At 42.4% G+C, this 24758-nt stretch overlaps 1 protein-coding gene across 1 annotated transcript in view; it reads right to left on the bottom strand.

Moving 5' to 3' along the window:
* LOC111244170 (uncharacterized) overlaps positions 1–16713 on the bottom strand; it is a 72174-nt gene extending 55461 nt beyond the window's left edge. The window contains exon 1 of the mRNA XM_022790949.2: positions 15902–16713. Within this exon, the coding sequence (XP_022646684.1) occupies positions 15902–15968 (67 nt within the window). The 5' untranslated portion in view covers positions 15969–16713. The remainder of the gene's footprint in view (positions 1–15901) is intronic.
* Between the last annotated feature and the right edge of the window lie 8045 nt (positions 16714–24758).

The raw sequence follows: 24758 nt of genomic DNA, 5'->3' as shown, positions 1-24758 counted from the left end.
GGTATCGCGTGAGAACGATAAAATGGGCGAAGTGCAGACGGCTATTAGTAAACGTTAGGTTAGGTGACTGTTGAAGTGCATGTAAATGTAGAAGACAAACGCCGATCCAGGGAGCCGCCAGTGTCGTCGTGAAGTTACTAAGAGCGAACGCTGAAACTATGGCTAGTATTCATCTTGGCGTATCATATCACAATGGCCATCCTTAGATTGAGAAGCGCCTACATCTCAGTGAACGCAAAGCCAATTGCTAAGGGTGTTACGGACACGAATCGTAGATGAGGTGAGACGAGTGAAAATCTACCAATGAAGTATTCGATACAAGCACTAGTCTCTAACTTTTCGTTGTATACAACAAGGAGCCAAGGAGTTGTGAAAAAAACACCCGACTTTTTTGGTATCCTGTTAAAGAAAAAACTAAACAAAAACAAATACGTACAGTGGCTTTTGTGCAGAAGAAGCGCTTTAAAATATATTGAAACAAATAGAATATGATGTAAATGCAAAGAGTATGTAGATTGTAACCCATGCAATGTTTCTATTGCAAGACAACCGCATCCTTTTGGTTTGATACTGCGCTAACACAGGGTTAACCTGCTGAAGCATGTGACGGTTTTTTTATAATAGTAAATGATCTGCCCCGACATTCAGTTTATTTGACACTATAGGTCGTAGCTGGCGTGCATCAGTTCGGAACATTAAGCTGTTTCTTCACTCACTACGCTCGTTTGTTCCAATGTGTCAAATGGATTTTTTTGCCATTTGTCCTTGATTGTCGATATTATGTCTATCAGGGATGAATCTCTATCACACCTAGTGGTAATCCCGTTATCTTATAACCTAAAAACAGTAACCAAGTATGTTGTACCTTTTTTGATGCGTACGGGAGTCCTTCTCGAAAAGTAACCTTTGGGTGATAACATCAACGAGTCTTCGCTTTTGAGAGGCCGTCTGCATCATTCGCTTCTTTCTGCAGACACATACAGAAACGTCTAAATCGAAGCCACTCTACTTTGTGTGCAAAGAGAAGAGACTTAGCCATGTGAGGCTTCTGAAGCCTGGACACAGTTCTTTCGCAGTCAGGCACCCTCAAGTGCAGAGGCCCAGGATGTTCGAAGGACGGCAAATACATAAGCAGACACACTACCTTCAACCTGCCATCGCTCAACACTGTTGTGCCCACCGATCCCAGCGGGTATCAGTGGGGTCAGTTGCTTATGGTCCATCACATATAACACGTAGCAAGTCCATCTGAGACGTCAAACTAAGCCAATAAATATCCGTCACCCCAAAGTTACTCCGTAGACACGAAACGTATTGTCCCCCCACACCGACGCGTATGTCAATGTTCCCACTGAATAAACCCGAATATGCCGTTCAGCGATTACTGCAACAACTTAGACAGGTTATGTTGGTGGCCATGGCATCGTTGGTGCCGTCGAAGTTCCTACTGCTATTCCACGATATTTTAATATAGGTCGGGACAAAGTCCCCAAACACACACAAATAAACAGTTCACATACGCACAATAAACCTCCGTTAAAGGTCCGCAGTCAGTTTCTTCGCGAATGGTAAACCCCTTCCGTGATTGTCGTAAAAAAAACTGAGTAAGGCTGTGTCAGTCGCTAAATTGCGTACATGCCCTTTCTTCGAAATTCGCATCATATAAAAGCCCTTCATACCTTAATCGTGGCTGATCGACAGTGAGGTGCGGATGGCACAGCAGCTAAAGCAAACGAAACGGGGCGGCCATGGGAAGCGGCAGTTTTCAATGTAACGGGTGCGAGGCGCGACGATACTTCGACACATAGACTAGGCGGGCTGACACGCCTCGTGGTATTACATTGAAATACAGTTGCTACTTGACGGCTATTACGGGCATTTCGGAGAAGATGAACATGCAGCAAGAAACGTAAACAACTACAATATAGACCGTGAGTAAATGTAAGCCCCATTGAGAGCAAAAAAAAAGAACAGCTACTGACAGCTAAAAGACAGACAGGTAGAAAGTACGTGTGAATGGGACCGACAGACGATTTTCATCAGTTGTGCTTGTAGCTGAACTTCACAACATAATCGCCCCCTTCACTTCAGCTTACTCCGTGGCCGGCCTAGCTTAAGTAATCATATTCCGACGGATATGATTTATTCTTCGAGACATATAAGATTAAATTAATTGTGGCTATTGATACGAATATCTGAAGTGTGATTTTCATTCGCCTCTTTGTCTTTCCACTTTCAGATAAATTACATGATAGAACTTAACATATACTTCACCGTAGTTTGACTTGAAGTGCCAGTAAAGGCTTCGGCATATCGCAGACGGTGCACGACCGAATATCTAGGCCTACCATAGGCGCCTTCGACATAAGCCAAAAACACTTCCGACATAACCGTTTTTAGGCAATGTTTTTCGAAAACTGCAGCCAGTCTAAGTGTGTTGCCTCAAGCTTTCGCAATGGTGCTCGTAGAACATTTCATTATCAAGCGATTAAGACCAACCTTTTTGCTCGACTATCCCATCATTAGAATCAGCATGCCTTCCTCCAATTCCATCTAATCATCATGGAAGCTTAATAATCAAAAGGTACGCGATATATAATTAGCAATAAACCTTGGCTAGGAGACCTTCAGCGCACAAGAGGCTAGAAGCAAGAGAGAGGCTTCGTTTGCACCGTTGTTATTATTACATGACCGTGTTATTTTTCCACAAACAGTTACCGTTTGTGGGTTACCCTTTCATTCAGAGAGTTGCCTTCGATAAAGGCACGGTATTACTGTAGAAGATACCTGTTCTGGCTCACACACTATAACTTTGAACGAAATTTCGAAGAGACCTGTGGCGTCGGAAAGTTTTATTGCATCTTTATCTTGCGACGTCAGCTAAACAGACTCAGCAAGCGTTACCGGCATAGATCATGGTCGTCGATGGTGCAAAATATAAGCAAACGAAAGTGATTCCCTAGGGGAGCATCATAGGCCCTACGTCATCGTACTATGAGTTAAGACGAATAGGCACCATTAGTTTAAGTTACACTTTGTGTCCATTGTGACTTCTGTCTTATACAATGCGAGTGAATCAGTCGGAACCGTTTGATGGTCAGCGGAACCTATGGGCAGAACAGCAGGTGTAAAAAACAAGGCTTTCTGACGTTGTTTAACTTGTCTTCGGTTCAGCGAAAACTCTGACCCGACGATGAAACAAGCAGCTTCATATACAAACGAAATATCGAATGTATGATTAAAGTCTAATGCAATTGAAACTAACAATAGATAAGTCGAAGTTTGTTAAACGTTCTACATTTTTAGTTCCAGGTCTTTTCCGACTCAATAATCGGGGCTTAAATAAAAAAAAACGAAAAAAAAAAGAGAGGGGGTTACTTAGCGGTCGGTATACGTCTAGTAACGGAAAAAATCAATTCACTTTATTTATTTCACATATTTCTATTATGAACCAGATGACTTTATCGTTCACAATAACCGTCTATTACCTAGAGCTACGATACATATTTTCGTGAATTGAATTTTGCCTAAGAATTGGTTGTGCCTGTTTGAGAATTGAATTGGACGGATTCTACGGAAAAACAGTGTGAATAAGTTAACTGTGTGGAGTACGATCGTGTTGACGTTTTTAAGCGGACGTAAATAAAGCTTACTCGGCCATAATCGGCCAATTGGTCCTGACTGCAAAACCGCATTTTCTCTCGTCGCTCATCTATTTTCGAAGTTAAGCAGTAATTTGTTTTCAGGAACCACACTTTTCTATGTCTCACCTGAATCCTTATGTGAACTGGGGACCAAATTGGGGGGTAAGTGTTAAAAAATTTCCGTAGCTTTCCAATGCTTTAGTTTTCAAAGGTTGCATGAATACTATAGATATAAAGAGATACCAAAGCTTATTTTCAAACCAATCGTTCCTCAGTTCAAAGAAATGTAAAACGAGGATGTTTATTCCTGGACGACGAGGAAAACGAGGATGGACAAGAATGTCCATATAAATTTTAAATCGTCGACTAACAGAAAAATAGATACTTTAATTTAATTTTTTATACTACTTAATTGGGAAGGTTCAACTGCATATAGATAGAAGGGATCGTTAGTAAAATTTTCTACGTGTAGAATATTTTCCACTCTTCCTGATCGCTATTTCAACCCCGACCCATGTTGTATCGACAGGACTTCAGGGGTCAAAGTGGACGTTTGGACCTTGCTAACTATTCCGATAGGCATCAACGATTTTCTTTACTGAACTCTTGAGGAGCCGGTGACACGCTTAACGATGTTTAAAAGAACGCAATATAGACTTAAAGTGCGTGATTTTGACAGACAGGATCCAACCGACCGATGGATTGCCGTCTACTGCTTCGAAATCTAACAAATCATTATTTATTTCTTCCTCTACATACGCATACATGCGCAATACATGATCTATATTTCCGTTGAAATCATTAGGTGCCTAAGGTACGTTCATTAAAACTAGACTAATCTACTTTTCGTATGTATCTCGTGTAGCCGCTATTCCTTTGTGTGATATATGTCCTGCCCGTAGATAACATATAGCCATAATAATCATCGCGTATGAGAACTCGTATGCATGTCTGTTTGCCAAATTTCACGTGGAAACAGAATACATGCAAGATAAAGTTATCGGCAAGAGGCGACGAGCGACTAGGCAAAGGAATACAAGAGGAAAAGTGATATCACTGCGGTGGCCCACTGATGGCATGCCAGTATCTCAGGCTCAGTAGCACTCGCCTCTACATATATACAAATGCGGCAGCGTGAGTATCTACCAGTATTGTATAGTGATGGCACGTGGGCAAGAAGTAATTTTGAAACAGAAACCGATTCCAAGCAGCAATAACCACAAGAGCCGTAGCAGCAGCGCAACTGTCCAGTTGGCTTTGTACCTAGGTCTAGCCTAGACCAGCATCGCCCAGTCGAACCTGCAGTCGACCCTGACCCTTCGGCCTTCCGACCGGACTCTGCAGCAACACCGACGCTTACTAGGCTACGATGTTGGTTTGCCCTTCGCTATTCGCGGGTCGCCTCCCATCCAGTTTTACTTTTTGCTTCCACTGTAAAATAGCTGAGCTGGTGAACACTGGACAGGATTGGGGCTACATTGCCGCATCGCCGAAGTTTCGCGTCCACTACCCATCGTTCTTTTATGCCGGTATCTCAGCCACTGTTCAGCCAAGCGCGTCTTCAAGGGACCCAACGTCCCACGCCGCGGAAGCTCTATCGCAGCTTGGCAATGAATTTGCCTCCAGATCTGGGTTGAAAGAGGTGGGACAGGCCAGTCGAGAGTGGGGTAGTTGTCGCCTTTTTACGGTAAAATTACACTCCCTCCATTTGAACTATCCACTAGTCTGTCACATCTTACGATACACATCCGTACGGGCTGCACGGACACACTACCTAGCATACATGCATCAACAATACAAGCAGAAAGAAATCGAAGATAAACGTTTCGGCGAGACAATCGATTCGTTGACTAGCTAGGCCACCGATTCGCAATCGGTCCATTAATCGTTGGCCACTAAGTAGCCAGAAGATAAATAGTGAATAGAGTGATTTTGATTCCGTAGTGATCTTTCGTAGAAACAGAATGAAGCTGCGATAATTTACACATCTAACAATAATCATTAAGTTCGTTCTGCAAGCGAGGGGCAGCCTTGGGCAAGGCCCTCTGTGTGTAGTATAGTGTAAATGTCTGTGTCTACATGTGTGTATGCCGGGGACGTTTAGGAAGTAGCGTCTCACTGACACGGCGTTATATTCAATAACTTTATTGCTTGTTACAAATGCTATTGTTAGGTGGCCATGTAAATGTGGGATGATAGCAGTGCTACACACCGCGCACACATGGGAGGAAATGTGTGACCAGCAGACGCGCGATATGTACCGTCTGTTGCACATGTTACGCCGTACGAAAGACTGTTCAATACGATGTTTATATTATACGATATTCGGTAATAGGACGTAATCAAAGCTGTGAAGTATATATTTTAATGGACGACGCTTGTTACCTAGACGTTTACTCCTAAGTTAAGCGTAAGTGCCATATTTTGTAGGCTCGTAGAATATTTATCCTCTATTTAGTTTAGTAATTAAAGGAGCTCGAACTAGTTGATAGTTATTCTATTATTAAGTAAATTATTGCCACTGTAATCTGTGCCTTTTTGTTTTCTTGCTTGCTTTTGTTTCCTGACGTCTCAGTTGATTTATCGCCTATATTATTTGAATAGATTTTGCTTGTGTTCGTATCAGAGTGAGGTGACCTGGGTCGCCATTGATGATCTGCCGCTCCGTATCTGTAAATCGCAAGCAGGTTGACAAAGTCGACTATGTCACATAAAAAGAAGGATGTACAGACGGGCGGCCATTGGGGAAACTAACGGAATGCTTTTTGAACCGCTTCCACTAGGATTCGCTTCCTTTGTACGGATTGGCTTAAATCAGGATAACGAGAGTCAGAAGTTGGAGAATTTTTAGTGAAACCAACATTTTGCCTTGAACGTTCGTGCGTTTCGCTAAACTATCGTCCACAAACTGTGGGTTGGCCTGTGCTGTTTGTGCAGACAAACGTACAACAAACAATAATCGTTGTTGCAGAGACGACTTACGCGTGGATGTGCTGCATCTGAGAAGTAGAGTCGAATTGTCAGTACTGCATTGCGACCGATTTACAACTAATTTACGCTAAGGTGCAAACGATCACTGAGAATCTAGGCGTCACAATGACTAAACCTGCCCTTTTTCTTCAACACATCATCTGATTGCCCATGGCGAAGATAATTAACGCGAAATTATACTTCTTCTATTTCCGTTCATCGTTTAAATATGCCCTTCTTTTTTTGCTTATTGACAAGTTGTGTAATACGCATAAATCGTCATCGTCGTAGGGGAATCAATATAATTAATCTAATAGCAATTCCTCAGGTTCTGGATATTCTATATATCTGTGATCAGATCCTGCACTCACTTGGGCAAACGCTGAGACTCCATTCGTCTGAGGATGATTTCAGTTGCAGTATAGTCCTCTCCAACATCAAGGCCCAAAGGGTAAAACTGGCGAAAGGGCAATTCGCCAGTCGACTAGAGTACTTCACACGATTAATTTCTATTGAAAAGAACAGCTTTTACAAGCTTTTTTATAATAGAAAATATAAGCAAACTGACTTAAGACTTACCCTAGCACGTGGGTTGGACGATATAATATATAATTATTAGTATCAAACAGCAATCTTTTGCCGTCGATGTTTTGAAAAGTACGGCTAAGTGCCCCTATATCGATGCATTTGAAACATCGGAAATTATATCACTGATTACTGCAAACGTTTTCAATCGTAGCTCCTGCCTGTAGCATTAGTTGGACTTGAGTAAGCCTTTTTACATGATTATCAGACTCCACTCGGCACACGAGTGACTATGATCGTTCTGTAGCTTAGATAGTACTACAACTCAGATAACCTCGTGTTGAGGAAGCAGCCAGAAGAACCAGCATGGAGTCTCGTCTTTCTAAAACGTCGTTGTCACACTGTTGCCAAATGAATTAGTCAGGTCGGCCCGGGTCCCGAACGCAGCTACAAGCGTCGACCATCGGTCGACGAGACACCAATGCCCCCTGCAGCTGCCCGTGGTAACAGTGGCAACGAGAATTCCACAATTCATAATTGACGCATGCGAGTCGTCTTCCTTTGCAGCATGCTACAAGAATGCCTCGTTGCTTATCACTGTCCGCGTGGCATACAAAAAACGTCGCGATCCCACGTGTCCTGCTGCTGCTGCTAACTCCCGCCTGTTCATTCCTCCTAGCCAGTCTCGAAAACCGAATAACAGACAGGAACAACGCTAACGGAACGTAATACGGAACTAACTGTCTCATACGAGCAGCTTTTGTAAATGAAATGTGTGCATTACGTACAACAATCATCATATTGACGATTGTTAACAATTTTGGGTAGGCAGACTGATAACGCTGAGAGAGAGAGAGAGGGAGAGGGAGAGGGGGAGGGGGAGAGAGCGGGAGAGAGGCATGCCAGCATCGTTTTGTGGTGGAGGTATTAAGTACGTTTTTGTCGACTGCCCTCGGTCGTTGATTCTCGCTTAGGGTCGGAAGGGACTTAAGGATGGTCGTAGGAGATCTGAGCTTCGGTGAGTCTGCATAAGATAGTATCAGAAAGTGAAGGGAGCTAGTGCTGTGAAGCGTAAGGCTATGATCGGTGGCTGTAGCCATGAAGTAAGAACAATCAATTAAAATTTGAATTTTCGATAAACGGCACATATGAATAAATTGGTTAGATTTCCACTATTTACAGGCAGTGCTTTAGAGCAGTGCTGGATGTCAAGTTTGAAACATATATTTATTACGCACACATCCATGCCTTCTTCTTGCGTTCTGGTTTAGAAGGCATCGATCTTACATTTGTTGTTGAATCTAGCATATAGCCCTAATACTATCCTATGAATGGTGTCGTCCTGTTGTTTAAAGATTGTGTACGTCGATGGACGACCGAACTGCTCGTCACAGCGTTGATCGGATACCGGCGCGCTCGCTCAGAATTCTCGTTTATGTTTTAAAGTTTTTCTATTGCCAAACAATCACCGAAGCAAATTGTCGACGGCCATCTGTTCGCCATAAAGCCCAATTTGGCACAATTGATAGCCTGCAAAAAAAGTGATTCAAAACTAGTATTCGTAAAATTTTCGTGTATTTTTTTTTTAACTAGACTAGCTCGTACTATTGGACACGTTCTGGTCCGTCATTATTTCGCAGCGGCGTAACTTCTCATCGCGTTCTGTCCACTTCAGATGCATCGTTTACTACGCCATTTAACATAGGCTGTACACACGAATTGTTATAACCGCCGGTAAACAATGATCCTTGATTTCACCGACAAGTACCTCTCGGCATAAGCAAGTTGGCATAAACAATAGTAGGATATCCAGCAACCCGTACAGGAGTGCAATAGAGAACATAGGATAGACGATATACGTGCTTGAATCAAATCAGGATGAGTTCGTAACTGCGTAACCAATTACTCCGTCTTTATATCACCTGGTCGCTAGTCAGACGCGAACGTTGGTCTGACCCTATGAGAACCACACGTTTGGCTGGCTGGCTGGCTGGCTGTCTGACACAATAGTCATCAGCGTCGATGTGCGTGGTGCGAATTCATTCTACACGGCGTGTCAATGATATATGAGTGCATTGACGTCGGCCGTTGCGTTGAGTTTTAGCTGAAATACAATAAAACTGTTTTTCGGAAAAGGACTTCGGCCAAAATTCGTGTAGTATGAAATCTCTGCCCATACGCCACTGTGCATTATATAGCAGCAGCGAACCACACCTCACACAGTCACGAAGCGGCAGCAAAATGACCATGTTTAGACTGATTCTAACGATAGTCTACACACTCTCCCGAAAGAGCCAACCAGTAAAGTCAAATGGAAAGGACGTTAACAGCCCGACACGCCTATGCCGCATCGCCATGTTACGGGGTTTGCCCTCGAAAGCGATGTTTTTGCCCAGCGACTGAACTGGACTGGTCTCGTGGACACTCTCCGTGGCGCAAAAACTATTCAGGCCTCAAAGTGTACTGAACAGACGACAGACAAACGTATAATACCATGCCAGTTGAATGGCGGTCGTCATATTCTGAATGCATCGTGCCCCCGGAAAGCTCTGAAATGGCGCCGACGGCGAAACCGTGTGGATCTGCAGCCGTGAATCCCTAAAAGCTCTTTATATATGCTCTAACGTGCCACTGGAAACCGAAGTGTTTCGAGCCACATGTTAGCCCGTCTGCCAACGCATCTCTATGCAACCCCTAAGAGCGTGCCTTGAGTTTAAGGGGTGGACGGACAACCAGGGGGTATCAGGGCTAAGGACTAACGAGAGCACACCTTCGTCGCTCCCGTCGACAGACGAGTGCCGCTTGCCACACCGATTCGACGAGGCTGACTATACAGATAATCAGATTTGCGATTTGCATCAGTGACTGTAATGTTTCAGCGTTTCAGCAATAACAGCTTCAGCGATTTGGCAGTAGCAGCTGCTGTACCCAAGCCAAACATTAAAAACAGAAAACAAGGTTTTGATTAAAGCTCGACTTTAATAACAAGTGAATCTATATGGAATGATTTCGAAATAATTAAGCGTTACGCGACTTCGCGTATATATCTGTAAATGTTTGCGTGTATGTGTGTGTGTGCATAGAGGTCTAGTGGCCGGTAGACGTGTTGGACTCGTCTGTGCCTAAATAGTAATACATGTCTGACTTTGGTGGAGACCAGAGTGCAAGAAATAAGCTAATTTTAGCTAAACACTTGTAAGATATCATGGCAGGCCATCATAGAAGTCACAGGCTAGTTGTAGCTAAGGGTCTGCGTATCTGAATATAAATGAAGTACTTAGCTGATCATACTTATAAAACTTTTCACTGTTATAATGACTAGCGACCTGGTTAATGCAGCCGATGGCTGTGGCGAGCACTTACATAGAAAACGTCAGCAGATATAGACATAGTTCTTTGAAAGCTCTGTTATCTGGCATTGGTTGGCATAAGAGCAGGAGTGCGCTGAGATACAAAAGTATGCCACGACGCGGACTACCCGTTTAGCCCGAAGAATCCTTTACGGCCTCCAGCTGCAGTGTATCGTTACATATTGAGGTGGTAAGGTACAGCCTCTGTGTTTTAGGTCCGGTAAGAACGTCAGGCATTCCATTAGACGGCTCCTTCCCAGCACGAAACGAAGTGTTTCTATGCCCGATTCGAACCCAGCCCACAACACGTTTCTAAGATTAGCAGGCAAAATCGTTACCCACCAAGCCATCGCGAGTACATAACTAATGTTGACTGAGCATCTCCAAATCAACGTTTCAACTTACTCAATGTCATTTTATTGAAAAAACACATCCACTAATATGTTTCTTAGAAATTTGAACGCTACTGCGATCGGACGTTGTTGATAGGTCTTAACATCCTATAACTTCCAGGGCACCCAGTTTAAATGGCGCATGTAGTCTCAGCTTGACATCTATTCTGACTAATAGTAATAACAGCAATTATAACAATGGCATGACTTTATCTCCCGCAATTTTCTACGGAACAATAGGAACGCGTACGCCATCACGCGCCGGATAGCGACGTCAATCATACAGTAGTGCTTATTGGTTTAACTGTTTTCAATTACAATCTTAACTTTGCAATCGTCAACAACAAACGCTTTTGGCCTATTGGGCCGCTCCGCAGATAATGAACCCTAACGCGAGCAGATTATAAAACACTTTTCCAAAGCAGCATACCATCATCAAAAAAAAAAAAAAAAAATAAACCCGCTAATATGGTGCTTCGGGCTTCTGAATAAAACATTAACTGGAATTTACGTTGAATTCTAACTCTAATCCTACGATAGACCACTAGATCTTCTTAAATCGAGTTGGCCACGCAACGATTAGCATATAACCGCTCCTTAGTCGATTATGCTTTTGAGCTTCTGACAAGCCACAAACATTTGAGCCAATGCTTTTCTTCAATCCCTCAGATCTCACAAAGGCGGACTCGAAATTCACAAGCTACTTATACTGTATCTCGTGTTATTCGTTCACTATGATCATACGTAATAGGAAATCGAAAAGGAACAGAACGTAATTTACGGCAAATCTTATTCCGCTTCTTCTAAGCACCAGAAGCTGACCTGTTAGCATCCTGGATTAGTACGACGATGCGACGAAACTACAATGGGATTCAATGGGAGCAGCCAATGTCATTGTTGATAGATGGACCGTGCTGTCGTCTGACGGTGCAATTAAACGGGTGGACCGCTGTGATGGGCCCCGGTGACCAGAATTTCCGTCAGTGTATCATCACATCATGAATCCCGCCACAGCATTTAAGACGCCTACGACCTCGCAGAACATCGCTAGAGCATCAACAATGGTGACATGTAGAAGCTAAGAAAGATAAATAGCAATAGATCTGATTCGCCACCCGGTAGTGTTTTGCGTTGCCTCCATAGACACAGTTAACTGTTTGAACAGCAAATGGATCGCAGCAGCAAATCCCGGACGAATTTTACGTGCCCGAGAAGATCCCTAGTTGCTTAGCGCGTGCCGCCATTAGGTCGAGGTCGTCTGTAGAGCTATACCGAAACAGGTGCAGTGAAAACTCGATAACGGCGAGGCGAACTCGGGTGCGTTCAGGTCACTAGTGTTTTGGAAAGGTTGGAAGAGTGAACGAGAAAGAGAAAAATCAAGGGATTTTAGTGGAACTGCTTAGCGTTAGTTGTGCGACAGAAGGTTTTGATGAACCATACTATCGCCTGTCGGTTGGGCCTTAATGGGCAATGAAAAAAACAACCAGCTGTCGTCCTACAGCTAAAACAGGCCAGGGCGAGAGCTGCTACTTCTACTGCAGCTGGATCTACCTTCTAAGTCCGTGTTAAAACTCGCTGTTAGTCTCAATCGTCCGTTAAAGGTGGGTCTGGATGGAACTGGGTCCTAGGTGGGCTGGTCTTAAGGCGAACTTATCTTATATCTTCCTAGAGAGTTAAACGCAGCGAGTGGGTTGGAGGAACGATCCCGATGGCTTTGAGGGATAATTAAATCAATAGGATAGCTGAGTTTATAACGACAAAGGACGTCTAGGGCAGTCCGGGAGGCAGATTCGATGTGGACTCAAATGGGTTAACAAATCGACAGATGAACATTTGATAGTTTCGGATTTTGCGTGAGATGTCTGTGTCGCTAAGTGGAACCCGTGACAATTCGCAGGGAACAGATGTAATATTTTTAATGATAGATACTTGTTATATAGTTCTTACCTACATCTTCGGAAACAAATGGCTCACTCTCAACCGAAGGCGTTTGGTAAAGTCTTAAGATATGAACAGACAATATGAAAAGCGATGAAAACAACCAGCCATCGTTAGAATTAAAATGTTTTATTTTTTGTTTACATATATTTTGTTCGTTTATGTTTTGTTTGTGCCATTGTATAAACGTATTCTAGGTTTAAGAGCGGGTAATTTGGAAACCACGAACCAAGTGAAGCGTAAGCTTCTTTGAGGAACCCCACATAGGTAACCTAATGGGCTAAATGATAGATGGCAGAAGGTAAATCACCAAATGGTTTTTCAACTACACAGCACAACTGATTTTATAGCAGACCCATTACAAAAATGTAAACTTTGCCAAAAGCTAAACAAGCACATTAGGACTCTCTTACTGTTGCAGTTGGACGATCAATACTGTCACACACGTCACGATATTGCCCAGCATATCTTGCGCTCGTATCCCCACTAAAATAATATGAACCACAAACCCCTCCATTGCCGATGAATATACGAGGGACAAATTCGATTTTCCTTGGTACCATCTTTGTTTACGCACTTCGCTCGCAGTGTAAAAACAGGTTGCCTTTATTATTTGGATTAAATCTCTATACGTGACTTGTTATGTCGTCATGACCTCATTTATTTGGTACTACCCGGCTTGTAGAATTAAATTCGTTTCTAATCCGTGTTTGTCTCAAAATATCAGTTTTAATTATTAAGAGCTGAATTACATGTTTTCGGCTTGTCGAGAGCTTATACACATAAACATACATAGCTGCCATCGTAATGATATATTCCCTATCGTTTACATGTCACTCCCATAGCGCTGCGTAGCACACCACGCATTGTAATGGCTTTACCTACGGAACGAAATATCCTACTGGATACTATAGGGTGCATCTTGATATCCACCCATACAACCCTGGGGATCCTTCGTACGCGGGAGTTTTACTAATGATAACTCGTACGCCGCACAGTGTGGTTGAACAATCCGCCCGAGGCTCGCCGGACTAATTCGTGCCAAAACAATTGTAAACTTATAGGTTTTCCAGCCATACAAAAGGGCGGTGAGCAATCCTAATTTTAATAAACGCCATGTAGGTATGTCTCGCACGCGTTCGGATACAAGGAGAAATCGATAGGCCTACTCACAGTGTAACAGCTGTGAAGAGGAAGGCCAAATTCGAAATACTACGGCTCTTTGTGTGAACTTTAAATTATCACCGTGTGCTTCTGTTGCGTAGCGTTTGAAATTTTACAACTTCAATGAATCGCTTGGGCTGTCTATACGTTTCTCGAGTCGCTATTTCTAAATAAACGAACCAAAAAGTACACGAAGATAAAGGCCAAGTCATCATTATGTTAGCACTGCAGTCAGCAATAACACGGTGCTGCCCAATGTATTTCTCCACGTCAACAATATATAGCCAACACCCTGCCAAGGGCATGACCCTTGGCACAGAATGTATGAATACTTCGTTGTTTCCCTCCGCGTATAACTATGGTCTTCATTGATAAAGCTAATCACATTGTAAAGGAAGTGCAATGGGCGTCACACCCCGGGGCCTCCTTCCCAACCTCCTCTGTTAGTTCCAACAGGTGGTTGAATTGTTCAGTAGGACTCTCACCAAATCGTTGAAATGGTACTCTTCAAAGGGGAATAGTTCCACCTAAATTCGACCTCGTACGTTTAACCATGTATTCATGAGATTGGTCATTCTATTGTAGATGTATCTTGAGTGCGCGTGGGTGAATTATGACGTCCTCAAAGTGTCATTTTTCTCTTTGTCCAATAATCTGACACGCGCTGTTTTGGCCGGTTGGGCAATTTGATGGCCTCGTAATCATCAACTCATCGACCATCGAGAGCTCCATGTGCATAGTCCACGGACGTTTCGTTCGTCCTCAGACGGATACGTACTTGATTAAACCGCACGTTTCCCCTCAAATTGACGGTATAACAGCTGAAACGATCGCTGAACTAAAACGTTAATCAGTCGTAGAAGAAATATTGCGCAAGTTAAGGATAATTAGTTAAACTTGACTAGTTAAACTTGTTACAATTGTAGCAGATGAAGTTACTTGTTAGAACGTACGCGAATCGAACGAATTATTCATTTAATGTCTACTCAGGCCAGGGCCAGGACAAGATCCCTAAGTAACTGTTTAGCGTAGAAATAGTTTGAAAAATTATGAAAAAAGATGTGTAATCATTTACCTCCCATTTAAGTTCGTTTTCAGACTTTGTTTGACTTTTCATTATAATCGTCTAAAGCGAGTCTTTTAGCAAGGAGCGTCGGTGCTATTGATTAATAGGAACTCGCTGTTGGAAAAGTACATTACGAACAGTACCTTTAAAATAATACGGGTTAATTAAAACAGTACCTAACTTCCTAGGAGAGGAACGAATAGGTCAAACGAAACCTAACAGGAGCATTTGCGGGTTTCAAGGCTTTTATAAAAGTAACTTATTCAGAAGAGCTCAGTAGCAAGATCTGCATGTGTACAATCAGCGGGGAACTTATTTTCTCCTAAAAATGTGTTGTTCCATTTGTCTGCTGTTATCAATCGACACAAAATCATTGATTGACTCGTGTGCATAACAATTAGATTTATTAGGGAACGAACAAAAAGTCTTCATCTGGAAAGGAAAGCTTGAAAAAAGTGATGATAAAGCTAGAAAGATGCGAGGAATGCCCTTTCTGTGGACTCGAAGATCTAGCACAGGGCCGAATCGAGCCGTAAATACTTAATTGACGTGAATGATAGAATTGGCCATACGGGAGTCAAACGATGATGAATATGCTTTTTCATGTAATAGAAAATGTACATTTGCTCGATCAATTTTTAGATTATTAGACATATTAGATATCTACAAACAAACCGATGCAGTCTGAGGCTTTAGATGGACTGGGCAATACGGTAGGAGTGCCTTAATGTGTGTCCAGTGACCATCTATAATTAAGGACTAATAACTTTCCTAAAGGGCTACGTGGCTCTAGAATTACCCAACATAGCCAAATAGTCCCCAAAATTGTGACTTTAATTAAGAAGTACTTACCGAATAGGAGTAGGAAAGTTACCCTGAGGTCCCAAAGGGGCCCGAATGTTGTAATCTTCGCAGACATCGTACCATTAAGCAAGAGGAACAAGTCCTTGAAATTTTTACTCTCACTTAAAGGCTGGGTTATGTGTAAACTTCACTATTATGATCGGCACTTGTTGTTCTGTATTTGCTGTCGCTATTTCTCGGTCTGAGGATATGGTCGCACAGAAAAGTCGTTCCGATTTCACGTCATCCAAATTGAGCTGCTGCCGACATGGCGGCACGACAACGCTTGAACTTATGATTAACCTGCAGAACTTATTAACTGAATTGATCCTGAGTAATGAGTGTGTTCCTTCAAGAACCTGAGAGTTTATGAGGCCATTGACTATTACGTTGTTTTCTAATATGCCTAATCACATGGGGGTCAGCATTTCTGCCCTTGGCTAACTGTGCCAACTAACTTTATGCCGATTCAGCGTATCGGCTAGGTGCGCACCGAACATTTCCAATAACAGACTGCTGGCCGAGTAACAAAAAAAACTGCAACTCTGTTGTATACGAAAACGGTAACCGTTATAGTTTTTAAACAAGCCGTTCGGTATAGGTTTTTTACGCTTCCTGGGGCGAACCAGAAACTCCAGAAGGTTGTTCGTTCAAGCTGACTCGCTTGATGGCCAATGGTGGTAGTTTGCCAAGAGGTTTGTTGGGTCACCAATTCCTCTGTGCGTGCCCCATCTCTCTCAGCACTCACTCAGTGTATGGCCTCTGACGGGGGGTATTCCGTGGTTGATATGAGTGGAAGCAGCAGTGGCTCGTTGCTGCCGCCGAAAAGGTGGTGCGCAATGGCTCTCGGCATGGCGGATGCCCGCCAGGGGAAGGGTCGACGAGGGAGAGAACTCAACTTGCCCCGAATAGGCGAGGGAATGGCAACAGCAGCAGGCTTCAAGCTTACTGAGCAGGCCGCTTTACCGACCTCATACTCTGAGTGAACATAACCTTTCGCTATCCCTTCTACAGCCCCTGATTCCTTCGCTGCGTACTGTTACTACTAGCAGCAGTAGCCAACACTCGTTACGTATATTATAGTTCTTTCACCGCATACAGCACATCTCCCGAAAGTGCCCCCTACCCAAAAGTCTCCCACCAGGCACATATACAGGAAACCTTTACAACAGTAAGTAAGTGAGCGCCCCCCCCCCCCTCCCCCCTGTTCATCTGACGAGTACGAAGAGCTAAGTGTGCGACACGCAAAAGACCCCGGCGTCTTCTCCATGCAGTAGCAACTCACCGAGGCAAACAAAGCCCAAAAGACATCGAGTCATCCACGGCTACTACGGGCTCAAATGATGGCCCACGGGTCCCTTTTGCTGTCCATTCTTTTGACCTAGGCGCCCAATTGCATCTACCAGTCAGTTGACCCAACTAAACATCGAAGTTTCCCGGATTGGCCCCACTACCACTCCCGCTTCGCACAGAAATTCCCTTCATTCCCCCGTTCTCTCAAACCATCTTAACTAACCATCTGCTTTTTTTTGGCCGATTGTCCTCCCCAGCGGCTAGGTCTGGCCAAGACAGAATGATAGAAATGGAAAAATCGTTTCTTGCTCGACGCGCGTCTTCACTATGGAGGGCGTAGTAGTCAAAGCAAACCAGCTGCGTCCGGGTAGCCATTTCCGATAGGGGTTCGGCGATGTTGAATAGGGATCAAGCAGCAATGAACACGCCGGGCTCACCGGGTAAGCTGGCTAACTAAAGACGGGGGCCGCATGCCAAAACAAATGCGAACGCGGGAAACCATGAAGAGCACACTGAAGTAAGTCTATGTGATGGAGGCAAAAGTGAGATGATACATCAGCCTCAAGTGGCAGCAATTATTTGATGCAGCTAAGCAGACAATGCATATACAGTTGAACAATTATATTTTAATCTCTCTTTCACCTGGTCTTGGACCGTCGGGGTGGCTGTAAACGTTTAGATGTCAAAAGCGGGCTGGACTAATTAAAGGTGTTGCTTATTGGAGCGGTCAGAAAGGACAATGATCGAAATGTGATTAATTTGTCCACGTAGATACAGGCTGTGCGGTGTTTATGAAGGGATCGCGCAGTGATATTGTCCAAATTAATCCGACAATGAAAATGCCCTTACGAAACGAGCCTCGATTAAAAATGGCCTAAAGAAATGACTGATTGCAATCACGAGGCACGGTGAGCCAATCAAGCCAAGAAAATACCCAAAATATAAATCCGCAATATTCATATGTAGGACATCACTTGCTAGCTGATGAAATCAGGCTCACTTTAGGCCTTATAATATGATCTACACTGTGGATGAGAATCGTGGAGCAGAAGAGGAGCACCGCTAGTAGCAACAAAGTTTTACCTCGGTAATGTATTAACCATTGTAATACTTGAAAAACATATATTGTCTATTCTAAAATCATATCACCACTAGCATAAGAAAATGCAGATATCGGCATCATGCCGCGAAGTCAACCAGAAATCAAATAAATAAGGTAATTTAGAGTGTTGTGTTTTGCTGTGATTGCCGGTAGGTTTCAACTGGCCTGTAACTGTTTCGAAATAAGGCCTACAACACAAAAAGCTATGGTATAGCATCGAACCACAGCTCATGCTAAACCGGTAAATTAAGACTATTTTGAGAATCGGCGGTGCATAATAATTAGTATCCACATGTATGTATATATATACAATTTTTGTTTCTAAGATATACTGCGTACATATATATGTATATATCTTAAACAGTATGTTGCCCTTTTGTCTATTATTATTGTAATTACGTTATTATAATATTAGTTAAATAAAGTAAAGCATTTAATAACATTATGAATCAATTTTTTCTGAGATATTGATGAGACGCTTTGTTACCCTATTACATTTATGCTGTACATGAAGCGTACGGAAGTGATCAAATAAGGAGGTACTTTTGTTTCGTTTTTGTTAAACAACTTCAAAGTATATGTGTATACATATATTTTGAAGTTGTTTAACCCCCGAGGGAAAGCTGTCAACAATTCAATGAAGGCATACGTTTTAGCTTGAGACCGGCAAAATATGTTAGTTTAACAGCCACGCCCTGATACGTATAACGTATGGGATATTTATGCATCCCATAGAACTGATGTACGTTTCATCGATCCAAGCATGAGTTTTCCTAACTTAATTTACATTAATCTTTTGATTAGTACAGATCGAAGTGCTTGTTTGATTTTTGTTTTCCCGACCCAATAACTTACTTTTATCTTACATCTCCATGGTCGAAGTTTGAGATACTATAACCATCGAAACGTTGCAATCAAGCACGATCGGTCTCCTTTAAAGCACTCTTGACAAACTCATTTTCAGATGTTTTGTAATAAGCGATAAGTTCTGAATTTGTCACTGGCCTTGCCTGTATCAACTTCTATTCAGTAATTAGCTCTGACCCGTAGAGGTGAAAAATACGTATAGGATACATTATAGTAACTTTCGCGTGGCTTAAATCTGGGCCTTATCGACTCTATAGCCAGAAAATAAGTGGTTATGATAATGATAGCTAGTTTAATTATTCGCTAGATAATATCCCAGTAGTCAAATGCTTTATGTAACAATCGTCGTATTCTATAGTGCTTTATGTAGCAAAGCGTCGAACGCTGTAGTCTCCTGCATAACCAGTCAACGATAACATCAGTGAGCTGGAAAATCGGCGGCCCGATATGCATGGCAACGTACCCGATTTTAGTCAATAGCCAAAATAGAACTGATAGAATAGTTCGAGTGACTTGTTGTTTATAGAGGATTCACCCTTCCTGCTTTCAACTAACGAGTAGCCCTATCCATCTCCCCTTTGTTGGTGTTTATGGATATTCTAATTATTATTGAAATTATGAACTAAGCGTCGCTTCATATTCTTCCGTTTCGGATAAGGTTTTTATACATGGATGCATTTCAATACTGGCTCGAAGTTCAGTCTTTACTAGCACCACATTTTCCGGTTCAATATGTTTAATGTGTCATTTTAGACGCAACACCACGTAAAAGTAGGTGACTCGCTTAAAAACGAGACGTCCTCTGTTACTACTTGTGCCTCAAAACCTAACGTAATTTATTTATGACGTTGGTACAGCACGTTAGAAGGTCGAGTTATCGCATCGCTATCTATGAGTGTCCAAGAAAAGTATGTCTTGATGACTAGTGAAGTTTTAGGGGCTTGATGGGGTGTATATGATGACGAATAAAGATAATTAGAATAATAGCAATGTCAGTGTAAATAATAACCATCGCACTATTAGGGGAAGAACACAACAAATTATTTAAATTGGACATACGGTTTAAGGTGTGGTGGAGGGAGGAGCTAAAATGAAGAATCAGGGGAGAAACTGTCTAAAGGACCCATGAAAGAGATGGTCAATAACCAAATTTTTAAATAAGCGAAATGACGTACTATTTTTTTTTAAATCGGGCAGAAAACTGTTGAACTGCAGAAAACTGGCAGAGCTGGCAAACGGGGCTTTGGCGTAGCACTGAGTACTGGAGATCAGGTGCGAGAAGAGTAAGCGACCTGCAAGAACTTAGGGGGTTGTCCGACTAACTATACTGAGTATGCTGGTGCAGAAGAGGCCTCAGGTGGTCTGACAGGTAAGCTGAGAGGCGGAGGTAAAGTTTAAAGAGTTGAGAAATAATGGGAACAGTATGAAGTGAATGGTAAGAGCGGCAGAAAAGGTACGGAGAGTTCCGGAGTTGGCACGTAGGGCGTCGTTTTGTAGAACTGGGACTTGTTGTTTTAGTTCGTAGCTATGGCCTGCCCCCCACAGGTCAAGACAGTAGGCAACGTGAAAGACAAATAGGAATTTGTAACTTAAATTTTCTTTTTGGAAATAGCACAAAAGACCTGGGGTAAAAGAAAGTGCAGATTATCTGGAGACATTTGGGTAGAAAACGATTAATACGGTTGCCAAGAGAAGTTACAGTGTGAGGAGGAATCAGGGAGGGGAACGGGATTACTAAGCTGAAGTGGGCGGTTATTATCGGTTAGTGCAGCTAGGATAGAAAAGCGGGAATTGAATTTACGTTCCTCTTCAGACACTTCATACCTTTTTCAGTGCATAGACTTAAATGACGAAGGCGGGGAAAAATGGTCGAGTGTTATACTAAATATCTTGGCTGCATTTCTCAGAATAAAAGCATCCATAACCATCATTTAACTAAATGCACCATGAAATGAATATGAAAACAAATATATTTGGAAATAAGCGTACGTTCCTTTTCAAAGTATTAATCTTGGTGGCACTGTTTCTTCGACCTAGCTGGTAAATCAAAAGCAGGTTGAAGACAGAACAAATTGGAGCAAGTCTTACATAATAAATTTCAAGGAACGACATTTCAACTGTGGGAAAAAGCTGTTAGGTGAACTCAATGGCGCTGCCTCCTTTTAGAATACATTATATGTGCCAATGATACTCTTTTTTAGATAAACTATTAATTTCTATTTTTCCGGGCAAGCCGGACTAATTGTCGCTCTGCAGCAGAAAAAAACGTTCCTTTTTTAAAAACTCGCCTAACTACTTAGTGGGTTTTGGTCGTACGATAACTGAGTCATCACTTGAAGCCGCCATGTTCTACTGCTGATTGCTTTAATACTTTTATGCTCGTAACATCGCCTGAAATAGTGAACAAACTATTTTATGGTTTTTTAGTTTTATTATCGTTTTATTACAAAAAAAAGAAAGCGTATATTTTTTACTGCAACTTTTATATCATATTCTGTCTATATAAGAAAAAGGTAATAATTAAGGAGCTACTGAAGAGAGCTCTTGCCAACTATCGGTAAATATCAGTGCGTATCATTAGGGTCATTTGTAACTTATTTATTCATTTTAGTTTGCTATAAATTGAACCGACGCCGACTTAATCCCCATACTAGAATATTCTTAAGCTTTCTTTTTACACTATGTGTTACACTAATTCGAGGCTCATACTATTGGCTGTGTCAAGGTAATCGACAAGAATCCGGGATCGATGTTTCCACAACTTAAAAAGAGCAGAAAACAGTCAATAGGCAGAAAATTCGTCTGTACTAAATGAACTAGAACGTTAGAAACATTAGAAAAACGCTCGCAGCAGGCCAGAAAACTTCAAGCTGCAAGACCTATCGTCGACATTCAAGCCAAACAGGTACGATTTATCTGATTTTGATCATTTGACCAAATGCCATGCCAATTTTTCAGGAATCCTCCAATTGACTAAGTCGATAAGAGGAGACAATTCCATGATATGGGTAGATAGTTTCTGTCTCGTGGTATACCTATCTCCTGTTAAATAGTCGTAAGAGACATACAATTCGAAACAAACCTCGATGCCGTTCAACTTCGAAGCAGCTTAGTCCACAGTAAAAAAATTCCGATCTTAAAACCTAACTGCACGAATGTCTAAAACACTGCTCAACAGTTTGGGGAATCTTGGGGTTTGATCTTCGTTCGCCGTCCGCTCCGTTCTCGGTTAGCAATTGGGGTGTTGCATCGACAATTGTTCTACGTTCAATACAGACATTCTACAATGTAAACGCATTCCCCTTCACATATTGGCCCATACATGATAGAGATATATAGCGGGCAGGACCTATTTCCATACAAGCTTCTATGACCGTGCCATTGTCTTGTACTTATAACATGTGTGCATGAAAAGCATATGTATGCTTTTGATGCATACATGTTATATATGTATGTGTGAGTGAATGTAATTAGTTCATTCTCTCATATCCGGGCTGTTTCTAAGGCAATGAGATGTAGCAGCGACACGATGAGCTTGATGTGCTCTTATCGACATAGATTTATTGAATGTTTTGCAAAGGCAGCGTCCTAAAATGAGTTGGAATCAAATGGCTTCATTCTTTAGTTACGGTAAAAATAATGAAAACCCTAAGAGGAAACAAGCAAGATCAAGCGCGGGTGAGTTCCAAATATAAATCTGTGCAAAGTGCGAAGGAAGTGTTTATTTATAATGTTTATTACCCTGACGTACAAGGCCAATTTTTCAGCTACGTTCTCCTGTGGATACTTATTCAATAATAATAGCCGTGTAAGGTAAGGCCAGATGTTGTGCATGCAAGGTTTATCCACTCAGTGCACGGAACCGGCCTCCTGTATAAAACGAATAGCACAACAATTGAAAAACAATTGAAGAGGTCGGTAATAGATCAAGGGACTGTGGTAGAGATAAAGCGTACACGGATGATTACAGATCTCGATATCGGCAACCAGCGCCTTTGAAGGTGGCTTAATGCAGTCACACGCAACGTCACATCCGCGCATAGGCTCCGCTGCATTCTACCGGTGTTCATCCATGGCTTCTCGTGCCCCCCCCCCCCCCCCCCGATACTTCTCATTTTTTCTAGCCGTAATTTTTGTTCTGTTAGAAGCACCGTCAACTCCTTTTTGTTGCGAACGTAGCCGGGACCGCACATGCGACAGTGACGGCGGAGCGCTCGTAACTATCACTGGGGGGCGATTACAATCATGTTTGAAATTATCACTCAGTGGCTGGAACAGGCCAGAATAAACCGCAAAGAGATCTCGCACTGGCAGACGTGGTATAACGTGTGGCAGGATTACGCTAACGGAAAGATGGCAGCACGTGCTTTGAGTAAGCGCATGAAATAATTAGAAGGAATACACTTTGCGAAGAAAGCACCAAACATATATTTCTTAGTTAAGTCCTTCTTTATGCGTTGGTTTAAGGTCGTTGCGTTTACTAAAAATAACGTTACAGTTGTCTCTCTGTTACTCTCTACGCATGAATTATAATTAACTTCCTTTATTCATACAGATTGACAACGCAACGCGTGTAAATTCATTGTATAAAATTGTTCCTCGTAACTTTTGCGTGTAACCTTTTTATCGAACCAGATTGTACTGCTACCATCCACCAGATTTATCCATCAGATGAAGCTATGCTTCGCGAGGAATTTTCGTCTTCATACAGCCACGTACTGTTTTCGTGTGACATGTCGACGTCGTCTGACAACCGCTAAGCTTGGTGTAGCCATGGAATAACCGCGTGTTTTTAGGCTTCGTTCCACAGGTAGCGCTTACATTTATTAATGGTATACGTTTCGTATCCCAATTAAACGAAAGAAAATACAGAGCAATACTAATAGCATGTAGAATCTAAAGAGAAACGAACAAAGACTAGTGGCTAATTAATAACGGAAAAAAATAGAGGGGCTAAAGTGTAAAAATGTACTCAGTTAAATAGCGACGAATCAGAAGAAAAGTAGTTGAAAAACCGCTAATTCAAAATGAAGGAGACAGAGAGGTCCGATATTCCATTTACTACAAGAGCCACTCTTGGAACAATATAGGGCTTGATATCTGATATAGAAGTTCAAAGATAACTTAAAACAGCTAACTTGAGGTTCTTCAGGGGTCGTCGACCGTACACTACAAATGATACAAGTTACAGGGAGCTGCTCGATTGCTAGAGCCCTTTCTAAACGCGCCAAATTTAAAATTGCGCATAGACTGCTTTGCAATATACAGTCGTCACAGTTGGCCAAGTTTTGCGTTTTTCTTTTTTATTACTTTCAACTATAATTAACAGGACATGCTGTGCGCGAAAGATGGCATACACGTATTCAAAGCCATAGTGTAAAATTATATATAGACAAAAAAGGCAGTCGTCACGAATCGTAGAAACCGACGTCGTGACTTTCAGCCTACCCACCGCCAACCAACCAACCTCCGCTTCGCCCCAGTGGCAGCCGCTGAGCTCAGACACTTAAATGTGTCATTGTATAGCGAATTGCTAATAGTCTTATCTCCGATTCGTATCAATCGGCCTCAAGTAGTACATTAACATGGAGTCCAGACATTCAA

The sequence above is a fragment of the Varroa destructor genome, unplaced genomic scaffold (genome assembly GCF_002443255.2).
Source record: "Varroa destructor unplaced genomic scaffold, Vdes_3.0 BEIS01000002.1, whole genome shotgun sequence".
NCBI lineage: Eukaryota > Metazoa > Arthropoda > Arachnida > Mesostigmata > Varroidae > Varroa > Varroa destructor.
Note: the sequence above shows the minus strand (reverse complement) of the source record. Positions and strands in the feature narration are given on the sequence as shown.